At 38.2% G+C, this 19,968-nt stretch overlaps 1 protein-coding gene across 1 annotated transcript in view; it reads left to right on the plus strand.

Moving 5' to 3' along the window:
• Positions 1-19,968, plus strand: part of Cfap44 (cilia and flagella associated protein 44) — a 108,701-nt gene that overhangs the window by 84,247 nt on the left and 4,486 nt on the right. Inside the window, exons 26-33 of the mRNA XM_048803298.1 lie at positions 2,701-3,198; positions 5,546-5,749; positions 6,602-6,797; positions 10,075-10,185; positions 12,795-12,925; positions 14,179-14,295; positions 15,147-15,348; positions 18,298-18,458. Coding sequence (XP_048659255.1) covers positions 2,701-3,198; positions 5,546-5,749; positions 6,602-6,797; positions 10,075-10,185; positions 12,795-12,925; positions 14,179-14,295; positions 15,147-15,348; positions 18,298-18,458 — 1,620 coding nt within the window. The remainder of the gene's footprint in view (positions 1-2,700; positions 3,199-5,545; positions 5,750-6,601; positions 6,798-10,074; positions 10,186-12,794; positions 12,926-14,178; positions 14,296-15,146; positions 15,349-18,297; positions 18,459-19,968) is intronic.

A 19,968-nucleotide genomic window follows, 5' to 3' on the forward strand; every position in this document is an offset into this window, starting at 1 on the left:
TTGATTTTATATCCTGCCACTTTGCTGAATTCATTTATTAACTCTAATAGTTTCTTTGTAGACCCTTTTGGGTCTGCTAGGTATAGAATCATGTCAACTGCAAATAGTGATAATTTAAGTTCTTCTTTTCCCATTTTTATGTCTTTAATTTCTTTCGTCTGTCTAATTGCTCTGGCCAGTGTTTCGAGAACTATGTTGAACAGAAGTGGTGAGAGAGGGCATCCCTGTCTTGTTCCAGATTTTAGAGGGAATGCCTTCAATTTTAGAAGCTGTTTTCAAAAATGGAGTCACAACACTTTCTCAACATGCTCCCTGTCATGATGATTTACCTCATCATAGGCTTAGAAACAATGGAGCCAGCCAACCAGCTGACCTTGTACTGAAACCTCTAAAACTGTAAGCAAAAATAAATATTTGGGGCTGGGGATGTGGCTCAAGCGGTAACGCGCTCGCCTGGCATGCATGGGTTCGATCCTCAGCACCACATAAAATAAAATAAAGATGTTGTGTCCATTGAAAACTGAAAAATAAATATTAAAAAGTTCTCTCTCTCTCTCTCTCTTTAAAATAAATAAATAAATAAATAAATAAATAAATATTTATCCTTTAAGTTGTTTTTATCAGGCATTTTGTCACAGCAGCATTTCTGATCCTTGTTTTTCTTACTAAAATTTCCTCTTCCTGAAGTATTTATTCCCCACTCACTATTCAAACTGATAAGTGACTTTTCACATTTAGAGGTTTAGAAAGTGTCCAAGCTATCAATTATAGGAGAAATTGATACTTGGCGACCTGATGTGATTGTGTAGTTTTCACAGATCAAAGCATCACATCAGAGAGAATATTGATAGTCATATCACATAAACAGTATCTTTGAATATTTTATAATTGTCTGACAAATGGGAATGAAGTATCCATCTGTTTAGAGTTGCTAACTAGCTAACTGCCTATACATGTGTATCTCAAATTACAGATTTCATGTGACCATAATTCATCAGTCATTCAGCCTGAAATTTCCTTCTCTCCTTCCCTTCCTCTCTTCTTCTTCCCCACCCCTTTTTTCCCTTCTTTCCTCTCACCTTCCATTCCTCTCTCTTCCTTCCTTCCTGGTGCTGGGGATCAAACCCAGGGCTTCATGCATGCTACAGAAACACTCCACTATTGAGCTGCATGCACCCTCAGCCCATGCAACTTGAAATTTCATAGTCTTGCTAGAGGAGATGGACAGATGTAGTGTTTTGAATGAATTTAAATGCATTACATGGAAATCTACTTTGGTAAATGGTAGTGTAAAATATTATAGAACATATTATTCTATTCTACAAGTCAGAAAACTTCTCTTTCCATCTCTGGCACTAGCCACGTGAACTTTGCCAATATTCATGTTTCCTAACCTTCAATTATCTTATCTGTGAAAAGATATTAATGCCAATTAATACAATAAGGCATGTTCACCTCATAAGGTTAATGTAATGGTCAAAATCAATAAATGGTAATCATTGTTATGGTCAAATTCAAAATCACTGAAAAGTATTAAGAATTTAAAAAATACTATATTATCCTCTTTTCCACTGGCCAGTGTTTAGGCTCATGTGTCATTTGTAAAACTAGAAAGAAAGAGTTGGTATGTAAGGAATGTTTCTCAAAGAAGTGGGCTATGTAGCCACTAGAGTGGTTTGGGTTTTTTTCTTATATATGTAATCCTCAATCCTTCAGGTACTTTAAAGGTGGTTCCCCATTCACCTAAGTGCTAGCTTAATGCTTTAAAGGCTTATTATCAATTATGTAAAACATCTCCTCTATCTTGTTACAGTATTTTTGCTTCATAGTAAATGTATAGATAAATTTTGAAATGCATGAAGAAGTGCCTTTTTGATCTTTTTAATTGTATTTTATTTTATTTTTTTGCAAAATAACTCTTAATCTAGTAGGAGCTTAATTGTATACAGGAGGAAGGATTGTATCTGCCCTTAGGCTGTGATAAGAGTATTTAGGAAACTCAAACCAGAGAGAGAACTGGTAGTGAGGGAGGGAACAATGGATGTGTACAGACCCTTTGCTGAAGGCAGAGGCACACTTTGGCTTAGATAAATGGAGAAGGAACCAAGGTAGAGAAGTTCCCTTGTTGTGATGTGATACTACTGAAATTCAGGATCATGACTTTGCTTACATGAGAAATAAGTAACAGTACCATGTGGCCAAAATACAGAATGAAACAGGTAAACTTTTGCTGGTCTCTAAGTGGGCCACTGAGGTAAGTCTAAGCTAAAGTGATTCAAGATCCAAAGCAGGGAAAGGCGCAGGTGCCCATTTTATCAGTCATTCAACCTGAATTTTTATAATGGATTAATTGGTTTTTACCTTCCCTGCTCAGGTATCCCCAGATGAGCACAGGATTCAGGAAGGACTTTCATGGAGAGGTGAAGGAGGACAGGGGAACCCAGCCCTACAAACCAACTAAAAGAAAACAGGGCCACCGCAGGTCACATTCAAACTGTCTTCCCATCTTACAGGGGCTAAATAGGAAAAGCCTAAAAACAAGAGAAAAGAGTAATTTAGTGCTGAACAGAGATGCTCAGATACATTTTTATCTTAAATTTCTACTAGGCCTACTAGTCAAAGGATAAGAGCAAATGCTGTTTCAAATTGTCATTTGTGAGAAGGTTGTTCTTTTCCTTTCTTTTTTTCTATTTTTTTCAGGTCCATGGGAAAAAAATGCACATGAACAAGTGTATCCTCTCTCTTCGAGACCTTAAGGTAGCTGTTATAGAGGAAATACAGTGCCTGGTACAAGAACTGAAGAACATTCAATCGACCCTCGACATATCCAAACACATTCCTATTCCCCAAGTCCCTCAGATATACCCAGAAGAAGTTCCAGAAAAGAGATTTCACTACGATGAGGAAACTCTCAAAAAGTTTAAGCGACGGCACATGAAAATTCAGGAGAAAAAGCTCAGCCATGTAGAACATGGGTCTATTGGCTCAGGCAGAGGGTTCCTCAAACTCTCTTCTGGAAAGGATGGAGATGTGACGACACGAGACTCGTTGTCTAGGTCATCCAGGGCATCGACCTTCAGCCTGGATCTTCCAAAGCCGGTTGAGTTTGAAAAAGCAGAGCCAACTGAGGTGGAGTTGGAGATCATGAAGAGGGACGAGATCAAACACTTGTACATGCAAGAGTACTTGACCAACAGGGTATGGGTTGAAACTGTCCCTATTTAGAGCTCAAATAAAGGAGAGCATTTGAAGAATTAGATTTAGTGTACTATTTATCTATTTTAAATTTCTCTACATTAAACTTTCTCTATCTTGGCCCAGCTCACCTTTCTCTAATGGCTTTGGCTCCCTCCCTATCCCTGGCCCTTCACAAATCTTTGTGTGCTGCCCAGAACTTTTGTGCTGTGTAATTTTATTTATTTATTTTCTTTTTGGAAAACTGAATTAGAATGAAGGACAAACCCACCATGTTTCAGTTAGTTGCAATCTAAGTGAAGTATTGGTAAAGTACTGGACATAGAGAGCAGCTCTCAAATGATAGATTGAACATAATTAAAAATCTTCTGAGAAATGGGGCACCTGTGCTTTTCACACATCCTCTTTCTCTAACAAGTGATTTGCTCCAGCAGGTGGGAGTGTTTATGGTGATGATTCGATTCAAAATTGTTCTGAAGCTATAATGGCAAATATTGTTTTTTCTAGGAAAATCAGGACCAGTCTGGGGCCAGATGTGTAGGATATGTTCTAAATATGAAAGGAAAGGAAGCTTTCTTAGATAACTAGCTCCCTGCTCCCAGCTATATAGAAAGAGCCCTATTCCTTATTGTCTTTTCAACTTCACCCTTTCCTGGTACACCTGTAGCTTCCCAATGTTATTCTTCTCCCATAATCTCTGCTTTATCCACCCTGTTTCTTGATGTCTCTACCTCCCACATTCTCTCTTTACCTCCATCTTTATATGTATGCTTTCCCCTTTGTTATTTTCTTCTACATACAATGACTTCCTTCTAGAGTTGAACCATAATTCAAAGCACAACTTAGTTCCAAACCTTCTTGTCAGCTTCTGCCCACAAATGTGCTCTTTCCTTATTTCTAAACTCTAAGTGTGCTTTATGTTTCACACTGGTTTTTCTTACTGTTCCATGTGTGTTATAGTTCATACATAGTTATAGTTCATACAATTCATGAGGGAAGGGCCACATGTACTTCCAATTCCCCTACATTGTCTAGGACAATGACAGATATAGAGTGATATTCAGTCATAAGTTTGGGTTCTATTATAGCTAAATTATTAATGTAAGGAGTATTTATTGGACATTCTCTGTGCAGAGACAGTTCTAGCAAAGTGTAGGGATACAATATTCAAGAAAGACACCTTCTGTATCCTTACAAAACTTTCAGGCACTTGGATTGGAGAGGGGAAAAAAAAATATATATATATACACACACACACACACACACACACACACACATACATACATATATCTCCTTTACAAACTTGGAAACTTGGAGACCTGTGTAGTTTAGTTTCAGAATGGCCTTGCAATGAAGAAAATGTAGTCCTGTCTCCAAAGAAATGTAGTAAAGATTTGTGTTTGTTGAACAAGTGTTAAAGAGGAGCCCAAACACACAATCTGTAACCGTACTTATGGAAAAGCTTTTCTTTTTCTTCTTCTTGGGCTTTTGTTTGTTTGCTTCTTTTAGCTCTCTAAAATTCTCTAGTAATTTCTCTGCTCCAAATCCAGAGATCTCTTCCTCTTCCTCAGCCCCTAGTCTGGGACCTCATATATGACAGGTGTTTGTCAGTTGAGGCTCCCTATCATGTATATGTGCAACCTAATGAAAAACAGAATGCTTTGCCTCTTCCTGTTTTACTGGTTTCCTCAGGAGAATCAACCCTGGGGCTTTCTCTTGATCTCTTAATGTACTTTGGGATGAGGGGAAGAAAGCTATGCCAAAATCAGAGCAAGACTGAGAACTTACAGTCACCTGGACCACAATGGAATAAGGTCCATATCAGGACTTGGGATACTTGAGTTCTTCTCCCGTGTCTGAAATATAGTAACTTTGATCTCAGGAAAGTCACCTTTGGTCTCATTTGTAAAATAAGAAGAATAAATTGTTTATTATGGCTCTGTAATTCTAGTACCTATTTAAAAATATTTACCATTGTATGTAGAGTAAAAGTTTTTCAAAATAGGAAGTTGGGGAAATATTTATGTTTCCTATAAGAAATGCAGTTCAGTGATGTTGTAGGGGAACGAAGAGGAGAGAAATATAGATACCTTATAAAGAGCTCATTTTCCACACAGTGTAGCAAGAAGGGGATTGTTGATCCACAGCTTAATCAATGTGAAGAAATAGCTTTATGCAAATATATGCAAATTTAATGCCATTAATGAACTAATTTATATGCCCATACATATGAAAGGAGCCTAATGAAAAAAATACTTTTAGATAAATCAGAGCTACTCAACAGTGTAAAAAATACATCTCCTCATAGCTTTTAATTTCTAATATATCTTCACATCTTTTTCTATCTCAGATCAAAGAACTGATTGTCACTTTTGATGCAGAACTTCGTCTCCTGAGACATCAGAAACTGAAATTAGACACTCAGATGAAATTATCTGACCTACACCATGTCACATTATTTCAAGAAATTCTTCTTCTCAAGAATTTTGAAAAACAAGAGAACATACTTCAAGAACGAGTTAATGCATGTGACAAAGAGGAACAGGATATGCAGGTGAGAGCAGCAAGAACCCTGGCTGGCTGCTCTGTTAGTTATGGAGGAAGCTTGGTTCCTTTTTTTCCTTTCATTTTCTTCTTAAATTTCCCTTCTTGTTCTAGCCCTCATCTCTTTTTTGTCTTCTCCCCCCTCCTCCTTTTTTCCTGTCTTTATTATTTTGGGTGAGAAATAATTCAGTATTTTTAGTGAATTTGATCCAATATTTTATAAGATAGGAGAATGAATTTTTTTAAAATGAGTCTTTTCTTTTAGTTCATATATGGATTTTAAATGTCTGTATTTTTTTAACCAGCTACTAAAAGGAAATTGGTTTTCGATTATGGAATCCTTATGAACATAAGTGGAAAAGAACTTGGTGAATTTCTTAAGTATGGTAACTAATTTCAGTGTGGTGTAAAATTGAATGCCATAGGAAACAGTTTATTTCTGATATGTTCAATTCAAAGAAGTAAATTATACAGTTATTAAATGGATATTATATACTGAATAGTGAGATCAGTTTTGAGGAATATCAGTTTCACAAATGTGTCTTGTTTTAATTATCATATGTCATTACAGAAAAGTCTTTATTTTTGAGACTTGCAAAAACATTAACTGACATCAAGATATCAGTACAAATTCCAATTTACTTAATTTAGAAATTTTTTTGAGAAAGCTAAACATTAGAAAACGGATCTTCCTGTTTCTTAATGCAAATTATTTTTACAAAAGAAGTTATAAAATTTTAACCAAATAAATGGATGGCTCTGCAAATATCAGAAAGCGAAACTCTATGAAGCACATTGCCTTCTAAACTTGGTTTATTAGAAACATTTCATTTATCATTTTCTCTTCCTTTTGTTCATTTAGTGGAAAATAAATGAGCTTCTTAAAGAGATGGAAGAGAGAAAAAATGAAATCAACAAGCTCCAAGAACAAGAAAAGTCACTCTATTCTGGTTTCCAGATAGCCCTTGGAGAAAACAATAAGTTTGCAAACTTCCTCATGAAGGTCCTAAAGAAGAAAATTAAGCGTGTAAAGAAAAAGGAGGTTGAAGGAGATGCTGGTTTGTATTCCTTTGTCACATATTATTCCATTTTCTCTCCTTAACATGAAATAGAGAAGTAACTAAGGTTTTTATTAGATGTCACTATGTAGAGGCACTGTGGAGGGTTAAAGAGGAGGGGATACAAAACTTTGGGGCATGTGGAGTTAATCCTGTGTGTGTGTGTGTGTGTGTGTGTTATGAGCTAACATAGGGTAGTTAATGTAACAAGAACATCTTTTCATATGTTTACCTTCTATCTGTGTATCCTTGGTGCAATGTATCTTCATGTCCTTTGTCCATGTTTGAATAGAATTATTTGCTTTTTTACAATTGAGGTTTTTAAAAATATTTCTTAGTTGTCAATGGACTTTTATTTTATTTATTTATATACGGTGCTAAGAATCAAACCCAGTGCCTCATATATGCCAGGCAAGTGCTCTACCACTGAGCCACTACTCCAGCCCCTACAATTTTGAGTTTTTTAAGAGTTCTTTGTATCTTTTTTGTTTGTTTGTGGTGCTAGGGATTGAACCCAGGGCCTGTGCATGCAAAGCAAGCACTCTACAAACTGAGCTATATCCCCAGCCCAGTTCTTTGTATCTTTTAGGTGCTAGTCCTATGTCTGACATGTGGTGCACAAATATTTTTTTCCTGATTTTTGTTATGATGAGTGACTGTCAACTGAAATCTAGTATCATATTATGAGACTGTATCTTATTTAAATCTTTGTTTTACTTGGTTCTCCAACAATGCTCTGACAAGGAAGGGGTAAGAAGTACACATTCCCATTCAGCCTTCATTGTCACCTAATGGAAGGGGACCTTTTTGCTGACATGCATGAATTCTAGCTGCACATGTAGTCTCTGCTGACAACATGCTGTGGATGGCCTTGGTATGTCTGGGCAATGGTGAAAGTCCTCTCTTCTAGGGATCTCCTGAAAATACCCCGAGGCGAGAAGAACACTTGCCACTGCTATAGGTTGTAGAAATCCAAGAGACCCATGTGTTTGTTTGTTCGTTTGTTTGTTTTGGTGGAGGGGATACCAGGGATTGACTCAGGAGCACTTGACCCCTGAGTCACATCCCCAGCCCTATTTTGTATTTTATTTAGAGACAGGGTCTCACTGAGCTGCTTAGCGCTTCGATTTTGCTGAGGCTGGCTTTAAACTCATGATCCTCCTGCCTCAGCCTCCAGAGCTGCTGGGATTATAGGCATGCACCCCTGTGTCCAGCTCCCATGTGGTTTTTACAGACATCTTGATGGTAGTGGGAAAGCTGGTTACTAGCCAGCAGGGATATATGTCCTGGTTCCCTACTTGACGTTCCCTGACATCATCCTGGTTGGAGTGTTGGGGTGCCTTATTATAGCCCTGTGAGAGTGGATATAGATTCCTCACTTGGCCTTTGCTGATGTGGGTGGAGTGGAGACCATAGATTTTCTGTAGTATTTGGTTTAAGTAAATAGATAATATGTAAAATTTTTTATTATTTTACTAGGTTATCCCTTTCCTGATTGTTTGGCTAGAGATAATAAGTTTTTGTTGAATCTTTATTTATCTGAACCTGTTGAGGGCCAACTTATTCATCTCCAAGTCTGAAATATATGAGGCAAAAATAAGACCCAAGGAACTCTCCACAGCATTGTTTTTCAGGTTTTGAGGTACATTACCAGTTTGCTTTCTTTTGCCCACATTTCAGAGTCTTCTCATTTTGTTTTACACATAATATTTAGCTATATTTTGGAGGGAAAATAAGGAAAAGTGGGTCTGCTTCCTCTTCAGGAAGCAGATATCTATGTAAAGAATTCTAAGAAATTTTAAACTTTTCTGGTTCATTTTATATAGTTGCACAGATTACTTTAAATGATTTTAAGAGTAATACTACATCTTTAAGAATTGAGAACATGTGAGGTCCTTCTCTTATTTTTAATTTGAAGTTCCATAAAACAGGAATTCAAAGTTAGTGATGTATAGTTCATAGATGTACCCAAGGTGTTTTAAAAGAAAATGGGGCAAGGTGGAGCAAAGAGGTCTAAAACTCTTTGTCTAAAACCCTTGGGGGTGGATGTGTTTTAGTATTCAGACATTTTAATATTTTATAAAGATAATATACATGATATTATAATGAAAAATTATTCATGATACTAGTTAAAGAACAAAAAGGCAGACTTGACTTGGGGGGACTACTACAATGGGGTTTTGTAGGAAAGAGAGACCAAGCTCCACTTTGAATACCACGAGGACAGTAGAGATTTGTAACAGAGGAGTAGAAAATAAGTAGCATCATTCTTTGCTCAACTGTCCTAACAGAATTTTTGCTGAAGGCAGGCCAGAGTGACATGATATCAAGGGTGTGAGCATGAGGAATTTGATCAGATATCAAGGGTTCAGGAGGTTTGCTAAACAGACTCAGCAGAATTCTTCCTACCACTAAACTAAATGGGTTAAGGTTAGAAACTAAGGTTAGTTTTAGAAAGAGGACTCAGAGAAGCCTGACTCAAGTTTGGTGAAAAGAGAAAGAGTCTACGAACAAAACAATCTCAGTAGGATCTGGTTCTAGAGTCAAATGCTTAATACCTCTGCAACAAAACATGAATATTCACACTAAGTGTAAAGCAGAAAAAGGGCCACAAGGCCAGGAACTGCAGAACAAGAATAAGGCACCAAAAGGAATTTTATTGGGGGGGGGGTGCTCCTGGGCAAGGTTCACCTTCTGAAAAAGGGTGAGGGCCAGGGGAGTTGCTAGAGGTAGGAGGGCCTAGGCCAACTAAATTGTTACTACCATTAGCAGGTTGACCAAGTGGAGTTTAGGGGCCAGATCTCTTCAGCCAGGTGAAAAGTCCCTGCTATGGGATGGGGAGGGGTAAGGGGAAGGGAAAGGGAAGCGAAAGCTGCCGGCCTGACACTAAGATTCAATGAAAGCTGATGTTTACTTCAGTTCAGGTAAGTACGAAAGTTTCTTCTGTTTTTAGAGCTTTTTGTGATTTAGTAGGAATTGTAGGCCTGTTTTACCAAGTGTGTGTATGTTAGGTGGTTACCACACAAGCAGCTTAGCAAGTGGGCCCCGACACCGTCTGTATTTATGTGTTAATAATAACTATAACCTTCTGCAAGCATTTGAGTTTGTGATCTCTGTGTCCTTAACCATTTTAACTCTTCTAAAAACATTGAGTCATTTCCTACTCTGTGTCTTCATTACTTTTTCAGTGACTGACTCATTGAAAAATATTTTGAAAATCTAGAATTTTGTTTATCATAGGAACTTCTCTGCTAACCAAGTCCTCCTCTTCCCTCAGATGAAGATGAGGAGAGTGAAGAATCAAGTGAAGATGAATCCAGCTTGGAGAGCGACGAGGAGGAGTCTGGATCCGAAGATGAGGTTTTTGATGATTCTATCTGCCCAACAAGTAAGTCAGATAAAACCATGTGTTCTCTGAAGTGTGAACATGGATGGACAGGACTGAGAAGATCACTATTTTTTAATTTCTCAATTCTGTTAATAAAATTTAAGGAAAGGGTGGTTTAAAATGTATGAAGTAGAATCTAATGAAACTTTGGGGGGGCTCTCTGAATAATTTATTATCTGTTCCTTTAGGCAGCCTTTTATAAATGGCAAATTAAATAATCTGAAACTGATGGTTATAGAATCAGTTACTACGAATTATGTAATAAATTTGGTTTTCTAGAGAAACACTCGATAGTAATTTCTATAGATTTTTTTTACAATATTTTCCTTTTTTGGGAAAAATCCATTCAAATTTTTCTATTTCAAATCTGTTTTGTAAGAATAGTTTTTTGTTTGTTTGTTTCTAAAGTGTGGTGATATTTTATTTAACAGTCTCATTACAAAAGTAGCAGAGTGAACATGGAAGCAGGATTTAGGAGGAAGCCCCAGCAGGCTGCATGTGAATGGGTCACCCTCTCCCACAGGCTTCCCAGGGCAGCCAGTCTGTAACAGGGACTTCTGTGTTTAAGGAGATAGGCAGCGTGTAGGGAGGCTGTGCCCAAGATTCATGGCCTGAGGGCTTGGCTAACACTACAGACCCTGGATCATCCCTGCCTTTTTTTTTTTTGTACTGGGAATTGAATCCAGGGGTGCTTTAACACTGAGCTACATCCCCAGCCTTTTTTATTTTGTATTTTGACACTAAGTTGCTGAGGCTGTTCACAAACTTGGGATCTTCATGCTTCAGCCTCTAAAAAATTGGGATTACAGACTTGCATCAATGCATCTGGCACTTTTTTGGCGGGGGGTAGGGGGGACTGGGGACTGAACCCCCTGGGCACTTTATCACTGAGCTGAGCTACATCTCTAGTCCTTTTTGAAAAAAGTTATTATTATTGATGTGTTAACTTGGGTCTTGCTAAGTTACTATGGATCTCACTAAATTGTTGAAGCTGGCCTTGGACTTGTGATTCTCCTGCCCTAGTTGCCCAAGTTGCTGGGATTACAGGTGTGCACCACCATGCTAAGATCCCCTCCAATTTTAAGCAGCAGTCTAAACAGTCAATATCAGCCACCATCCCTGCCACACAGTTGAATTCGCCTCAATAGGACACACTTCCACCTAGCCAGCCAGGAAGGCAGCAGCTAAACATGGTGATGGGTGACCCTAAAAGTGTTTAGAACAACTTTTCCCAACTGTCCTGGGGGCCTGAACCCTGGCTTGGCCATGTTCCCAAGGAGGCCGCAGCCACTCTTGGGTCCTAGAGTACCCAAGTAGGAGCCAAGATTGAAAGAAGAAGGCTGTGGCGAGCATCCAAAGGGGAGCCCTGAACTTTGTTCCTGATAAACCAGGGGCCTAGGAAGGGCTGCCCCAGGAAGCTCAAGTTTGCTCTGTTGGGAAGGCCACCAGTGGGCAGGGGTTGGCCCCTATCTCTGGGGAAGCCAGCAGAGGGCCTGAGAGGCCATCCATGGAGTTTGTGTTGAGGTCCAATCTCCAGTAAGCTTCTCACAGAGGCAAGTCATTAGCTTTGCAAAGACTCAAGCTTTTCACCACCAGAAACCTCAGGGAAGGACAGGAGCAGGCCAAGAGGAAAGGCAGGGAGGAGGGAAAGCAATATAGAAGCAGAGTTAAGAAAACATGACTAACACCCTACCTGCCTTCCCTTCATCTGTCTGCACTGGCCCTTCTACCAAGGAAGCCTGGCTGGGAGAGGGGCCATGGGGGCCTCTATGGAAGGGTACTTGGTATTGGCTTCCTGGAAATGGTTGGCCATTTATATTTACTGTTTCCATGGTGAAACAAATTTGGGACAGCTAGATCAACCTTCTTATAGTCAAGATGAATGGCTCTGCAGAGTAAATAATTTTCTTTGGTTTATAATTTGACTTTCTAGATATTTAAAATAAAGTTTTAATAAAATTTCAAAAGTTTAATTTCAAACAAACTATAAATCTTGTTTCACTTTTGAAAACCAGAGTCTTATTAAGATCATATTTATAATAGAGGAGGGCACAGAAAGGCAATCATTTTCCGGCAGGATTAAAGCTTGGACAATATCATACGGCCAGCGTAGTGGTGGAGCTAGGGCCAGAACCGTGGTTTCCAAATACCATTTATTATTATTTTTTACATTCCTGATCTATTACTTGGTGGATCCATGTGGCCCTTGGTGCGATGGTGGAAGTAGTACAGAGATAATGCACTTGAAACCCATTTAGTCACATTGTAGTTATATCAGCTGAGACTTAGGGTCTTCATGTACAGGATAAGGAAATAGTTCCTGCCTTGCAGGGTCCAGCCTGGAGTGAGACAATGTGCATAAAGGGCCGAGCATAAAGTCTGGTTCAGAGTGCTGTTCAGAATATCAGTGTTAGTGTCGTTATTACTGTCTTAATTATTAATACTATTGGTCATTTTTTCCTGGGACAATGGAACCATAAGTGTAGGGGAAATGTGTTACCATGGATCTACACACAGATTTTAATTACGAAGTCCCAAAGTTCACATTTCTAGTACTACTGCATTCCCTGACAAATGGGGCTACTTTTTTATTTTATCTTTCTTTTCAGATTGTGATAAGGGTCTTTTTGAACTTGCCATTCAACTTCGAGAAAAAAGGCTGGACATTGAGGAGGCCTTAGTTGAAGAAAAGAAAACTGTTGATAATCTCAAAAAGGAATATGATACATTGTCCAAAAAAGTATGGTGATCTGCCTTTTTATTTGTTCTCTCCCAACTATGATATTACAACTTCATAGCAGTGGCATTGTTAAGAATTCTCAGAGAGAAACATTTCAAATGTTATGAACAGGTTTTTTTTCTTCTTAAGGAAGTTGTGTTGGGGGTGTTTTTTTTTTAATAATTGGACTTTACCTTAATCATTGGTCTCCAATTATTTTTTTCTTTATTGGTACCAGGGATTAAATTTTGGGGCACTTTATCACTGAGCCACATCCCCAGCTCTATTTTGTATTTTATTTATAGACAGACTCTCACTGAGTTGCTTAGCACCTCACTTTTGCTGAGGCTGCCTTTGAACTTGTGATCTTCCTGCCTCCTGAGCCTCTGGGATTAGATGTACCCCTACACTCAGCTTCCAAACTTTTTTGATTATGTAATTCTATATGTAAAAAAAAAGTAGCACCCCCACAATAAATGGGTAAGTATTTACAAATTGTATTTAGGAAATATTGTTTTAGTAGAGTTTATATGTTATAAAGCATTAATTCACAAGAATAAGATAAAAATAAATCGAAATAGAAACTGATATTTTCTATTTATACTACAACAGATCATTTTGTTGATCCTCTGGGGTGCATGCATTTCATGTTGGAGATCACAAAGCTAAACTTCTGGTATAATACTGATTACTTTCTGCCTTTTCTGTTCCCTTTTCCTCTGAGGTGTTCTTGTTTAATACAATATCATTCAACTTGATTCCTATTTAGAAATATAAAAAAAATAGAAATATTTTTGATAGATTGGTCTCCTCTTGCAAATAGAAAATGATCTGGAAAACTTTCAGGCTTCTTAGAGATAAAGCATATGCTTTAGAAATACTGAAGTTAGTAGTTTAATTATTTAAAGCACTTTTTCCGTTAATTTATTGAGGTTATTATGAACAAACAAGAATTCTTATCATTTTAACAAAGATTCCATGCCATGGGCTGCTTTTCATGTAGAAAATGAAAGTTAGCCAAGGATGTGTCTTCTAAGCTCTTATTCACAAAAAGTATACAGTTCTGGGATCACAGGTATGATTGAAAAAGTAATATGGATTCTAACTTGGTGGGAAGATAATAATATAGACTCCTGGAATGCAGACTGGAATGGTGCCCTTAACCACAGCCTGGCCAAAGACACCCTTCTGGCCCTGTACTTCCTCCCTCATTTACCACTTAGGTTTCCATTCACTGAGTCTTGTCAGCATCTCTCACATGGGACTTTCTGCAGGTAAAAATTGTGGCAATGAATCTGAATGCAGCAGAGGAGGCCCTGGAGGCTTATCAGCGAGAGAAGCAGCAGCAGCTGAATGAACTGCTGGTTGTGTTACCGCTCAAGCTCCACCAGGTGATGTGTCTGAGAGGCCGCCCCACCCTGCATGAGCAGAAGAGTCATCATACCAGGCTTCTCTAGAAAACAACTGTGGGTCACCAACGGGGGAAACTATGGTCCTTGGACTGAAGATTCCACTTGTAGAATGACACCAGATTTTTCTTATCTATTAACAGACTGTTTTTAAAGCAAACATCAGAAAACACACAGATTTTCTTGTGGCTCATTATCCCCTTAAAAGTTTAATCATTTCAGCTCTAGAGAAATGATATAAGGATGAAATGGCCTGGAGGTTGAAGTGTTGGATTTTGTACACATGTCGCTTATCACACCACCTGAAACATCAGACATGAACTGAAGAGTTATCTTCATTTAATCTCTACTCAGACCCAAGGAAAACATTTTTTCTTTATTCCCTCTCTTTGTTCATTTACACTGTTGTACTGTAATATATTAAATTGTAGGACTATAGATCAGTGAGGAAAAGAGGTTCATTGTATCCTCTTTTCTCAGGTTAAGAAAAAGCTGTATTTTAGGAGAGAAAAGAAACAAACAAACAAAAAAACCCCAAGGTCAAAAAAACCCTCTCTAGCAGTTTGCCTACAGCACCAAGCAGGAAGTGTGAGTTCCATCATTACACAGTAGACAGTAGGCACCATATGTGTGGGAAGATGTGCTGTCCTTAGAGAGGCATAATGTGGCTTGCTATTTGCCAACTTTCTGTTTACCTGGTCACTGTCACTCATGGTGAGAGAGAGAGAGGCCCAAGGGCATTGAGCTAACCCAGGGTGAGAGAAGGCAGCTCTCCCCCTGGGCTTTCTCCACTTTATACCTTTGTCTATTTCATTTATTTTTATTTTTTACAGATAGAGTACATGCAATCTGGGGAAATACCCCATGATCTTTCGGGCACTTTGGTCTTCTCTAACCAGTCCTTGGGACGGCTGCAAGCACGAATCATACAGCTCCATGAAGAGAACTCCAGGCAGCAAAAACTGAACAAAGAATGCCGGGAGAGACGGAAACGGCTCATCCGAGAAAAGAGAGAGATGGTAAAAACCATCCGTAGTGAGTATCTGAGCCCAAGGATTATCTAGGATTAGTTATGGGCCCATAGGGGAACCATCAAGCAATAGTCTCCAACTTAGAAAATAGTGATCATAGAGTCAGAACCACTGAGAGAGGAGACAAATTCACCTTCTCATTTTCCTACCTCACCAACCAGCTCTCCTGATACTTTGAAAAGATCACTGTCCTATTTGAAACGAAATCCTTTATCACAGGACTGTTTTACTTTGTGTATGATAAAATATAGAATAGCATCATAATCCACATACCCACTACCCAAGAAATAAAACATCATGTTGTATTGGAAGCTCCTTTTCTTTCTAATGCCATCTGCTGCTCCTTCCAGGGTTAAAGCAGGGTGTGCACCTACATGTATGTATATATTCTCGCACAGCACGTAGAACCACCTTACACATTTCTGCAATGGATGTTTTTATTTTGTGGTTCACTTTATTAAGCTGATTTTTTAGTTATTCATCTTTTTTTAAAAGAGAGAGAAGAGAGAGAGAGAGAATTTTTTTAATATTTATTTTTCAGTTTTTGGTGGATACAACATCTTTATTTTATGTGGTGCTGAGGATCGAACCCAGTGCAGTGTGCATGCCAGGCAAGCGTGCTACCACTTGAGCCACATCCCCAGCCCAGTTATTCATCTTACTACAGCTAATTTATTCACTTTAGTACTCTAGTATTCCATTGTATGCATATAAAAAGATTTTCTTCTTCAGTCTCCTCTTGATGGATATTTAGATATTTCTCATTTTTCATTATTATAATGTTACAGTAAATCTTATATACTTCTCCTGTGCACATGCATGAGGAGGTGAATCCCTAGTACTGGGATTCCTGGGTTATGGAGGGTTTCGTACACTTCCTGCTTTCCTAGGTATTGCCAAGTTGCCTCCTCATAGTGAACCAACATATCCTCCCCTGGGAGTGTAGAAGAAGTGGCCCAGCTCCACATTGTTGTCAACCCTTCACACTATCAGACTATAGTGTTTTTGTCAGTCTGGTGAATATTGTATTTCATTGTGATTCTTATTCATATTTCCTCAATAGCTAGTGAATTGAACATTTTTATACACAGTTATTTGCCATTTATTTGTTTTCTTTCTCTAACTCATCTGTCATAGCTTTGGCCCATTTTTTCATTTATATTTTATATATATTTTTTATTAATCTTAAGGAATTCTTAATTTTTGTCCATTAAATGTACTTTGAATCTTTTTTAGTTTGTTGCCTGCTTTTTTTTTTTTACCATCTCTGCAGATGTTTGAAATCTTAATAGTGGTGAATTTGATCTATATTTTAATGACTTGTGATTATTTTAAGGAACCATCTCCTATTTCAAGATCATAAAGGTAATTTTCAGTTCATCAATCCCACCACTAGGTGTATATCTAAAGGAAATGAAATCAGTATGTCCAAGAGATGCATGCACACCCATGTTTATTACAACACTCTTCATAATAGCCAAGATATAAAATCAGCCTAAGTGTCCACCAACAGATGAATGGATGAAGAAAATGTGATGTATATACACAAGGAAATATTATTCAGCCTAAAAAAGAAGGAAATACTGTCATTTTAGACAATACGAATAAAGTAGGAGGATATTATATTAAGTGACATAAGTCAGGCACAGAATGACAAATACCAAAAGATCTCACTAATATGTATAGTGTTAAAAAGTTAGACTCGTAGAAACAATAGAGTTTGTGAAGTAGGGTTCGGAGGTTGGGGAGATATTGACTTGAATACAACATTCAATGGGATAGGAAGAAGAGGTTCAGGTGTGCTGTTGCACAACAACGTGACTGTAGTTACACCAACATATTATCTTCTTAGAAATGGCTGAGAGAATAAGTTTAAAATGTTCTTACCACATACAAAAAATTGGGTATGTGAAATAGTATGTTAATTAGCTCAATTTAGCCATTTCACAAAGTATACCTATTTCAAAAGAACTTTTTGCATACAATAAAGATATATAATTTTTGTCAATTAAAAAAGATAGGTCTTAATAGGTTTCTTTACCAATAATGTTCTTCACATTGTCTTTAGTCTTCCTGGAATTGAGGTAAGTGTGTGAGATGCATAGTATAAAGAGAATTCTCCTTTAAAATACTTTTTGTAATATTTGGTATATGGGATATATGTAGAAGTTATCAAGTATTATAACAAAATGAATCCTGTGAACCCACCACCAAACTTAATGACAACAGTGTTACCAATATTGTGGCTCCTGCCTACGGGGGCACTGTCTCTATTCCATTCTGTCTTCCTATTCCCAGAGATAACCACTATTTCCAATTTTATGTTTAGCATTCTTTTCTTTTTTAAAAAAAGTTTTTGTACAATTATATGTATTCCTAACTAACACGTTGCCTTAAAACTTTATATAAAAAACATTATATGTATCTTTTTGAAGCATATTATTTCATTTACTATTATTTTTCTAAGATTAGGAGTGGAGTGAATAAGGAGAGGCCCAGGAAAGGAAGAGGGAGAGACAATGGGCAGGGTAGGGAAGACTGTGAAGGGCCTTCGGCACCACAGCAAGGATTTTAATTTTTACTTGGACATGATGGACTTCATAAAGTGCCTTCTCTCATCCTAATGCTAGATGCTGTAGAGATCAATAATTTAAAAAATGAAAAGGGTCATAAACCAATTGGAGCCTGTTAATAGTCTGAGGAGGTGCAGATGGAAATGTATTTGCCATTTGGGAAATATGAGTCCATTTCACATAGGATTTTGAAGATGAAAAGACAATACAGAAATAGACATTTTAAGTGAGAAAATTAGCAGGTGAAAAAAACAGAGGAAAAATCAACGGGTAACATAAATATCATCTTGCAAAAACTGTTCCATAGAATTTTATTGTTATTGGTGTCCATTTAATAATAATGGGCACCATTATTAAAGACAGTGACTGTCTTTTTTTAGAAATGGAAGAAACCGTCCGTCAACTAATGATTGACAAGTTTGGCCGTGTGATAGATCTAGAAGCCCTTCAGACTCTTTCTGTTAATACAACACTTGAAGAACTAAAGATCAGAAAACTTCGAAAAGAGCTGAATAATGCAAAGGAAATGAAGATGTGGGAGGTGAGGAGAAGGGTCAGGTAGTTTTCTTTCATTGGATCTGGGTGGCGAGTGGGAGCTCTGAAAAATTGTGGTTCCTGGGAAGTATCTGTGCAGCCGGAGATGGGTCTGTGAGTCCTGCTTCTCCCAGGATCTTTGGCCTGCTCACTTGGAGGGGTTTGTCTATCTTGAAGTGACAGCTGCAGCACTGAGTTTTGTTATCAGAGGTTGAGAGTCTACTGTGGAGTGATCGATCCTTGGTCCTTGGGAATAAGGCCTAAGATTAAGGCAGTGACCCAGCACAGAAACAGAAGGACAGCAAACAGGAATGTTTTATTAGAGCAGGTTCATTGTAAGGTAAGGGAAGGGCAAGAAAAGAGATATACCCCAGGGAGAGGGGCAAGCATATCAGCTAGGGACCAAAAATGTGACAAAAATTATTAGGTTTCCGGTTTTTGTTCAGGCAGGAGGTAAGAATTTGCAGTGGACCAAAACCTTGGAGTGGCAGGTAGCCATGCATCTTTGGGCCTTGTGCTTACACAGCTGCTGCCCATTTGGGGGAGGTCATATACCTCCACTGTGTGAAAATTGAGGTCATGTATCTGTGTATTTGGGTCATTTTGCACTTTCTGGCCTAATGCCCCCAATGACATATCATATAATAGTCAACTGACCCTAAGAGCAGCTTTGGGGGGCATGCATGACCTAGAGAGAGAGAGGTCCCCAATGGGAGAGAATGTGAAGCCTCTTTCTGAAATGTGGAAGACTGGTAGTGTCATTCAGTGAGTCTCAGTAGTCTGCCTACCTTCCTAAGATATTTTTCTTTCATAGCCCTACCCATACAAGGGGAAGGGGGAATTTATGTCCTATGGCATGGCACAATGGATATGGAGTCCTCTGAGTGAGTTGCCAGTCAGGGGACCATTTACAGCCTCTGCCCCACCCTAACTCCTTCTGTTCCCTTCTAGTATCTATGCTAATGGTTTTAGGGTACAAGTGAATATAAATATGATGCAAACTGGCATAAAAGACCGTGGACAAGCCAGGCATGGTGGTACATGCCTGTAATCCCAGCTACCTGAGTGGATGAAGCAGGAGTATTACAAATTTGAGGTCAGCCTTAACAATTTAGCAAGACCCTGTCTCAAAATAAAATGAAGTAAAATAAAATAGGTTGAGTATTCTACTACTCAGTGGTAGAGTGCTTACCTCATGTGTGAGCCCCTGGGTTTAATCCCCAGCAAAACACACACACACACGCACACACACACAAAAAAAATCATAGGGCCTACTTTGGGGCCTATTTTAAAGTGTAAATGCCCTGAAGGTGTTAGAAATGGAACTGCTATCTTCTGATGCTCCTCATTGTATTATTGCATAGTTTTGGTATGCTGTTCTAATTTGGAAATTAGAAAACACATCTAAATAATAAGTTTTGTAAAAGGCATCAACTGTGTAGCTATGGTGTCTTAGAAGATGTTAATATCTACATATCATTCCCTGATCCATGAGATGAGATGGTACCCCACTTCCA

Source organism: Marmota marmota, unplaced genomic scaffold (assembly GCF_001458135.2).
Source record: "Marmota marmota marmota unplaced genomic scaffold, marMar, whole genome shotgun sequence".
Classification (NCBI taxonomy): domain Eukaryota; kingdom Metazoa; phylum Chordata; class Mammalia; order Rodentia; family Sciuridae; genus Marmota; species Marmota marmota.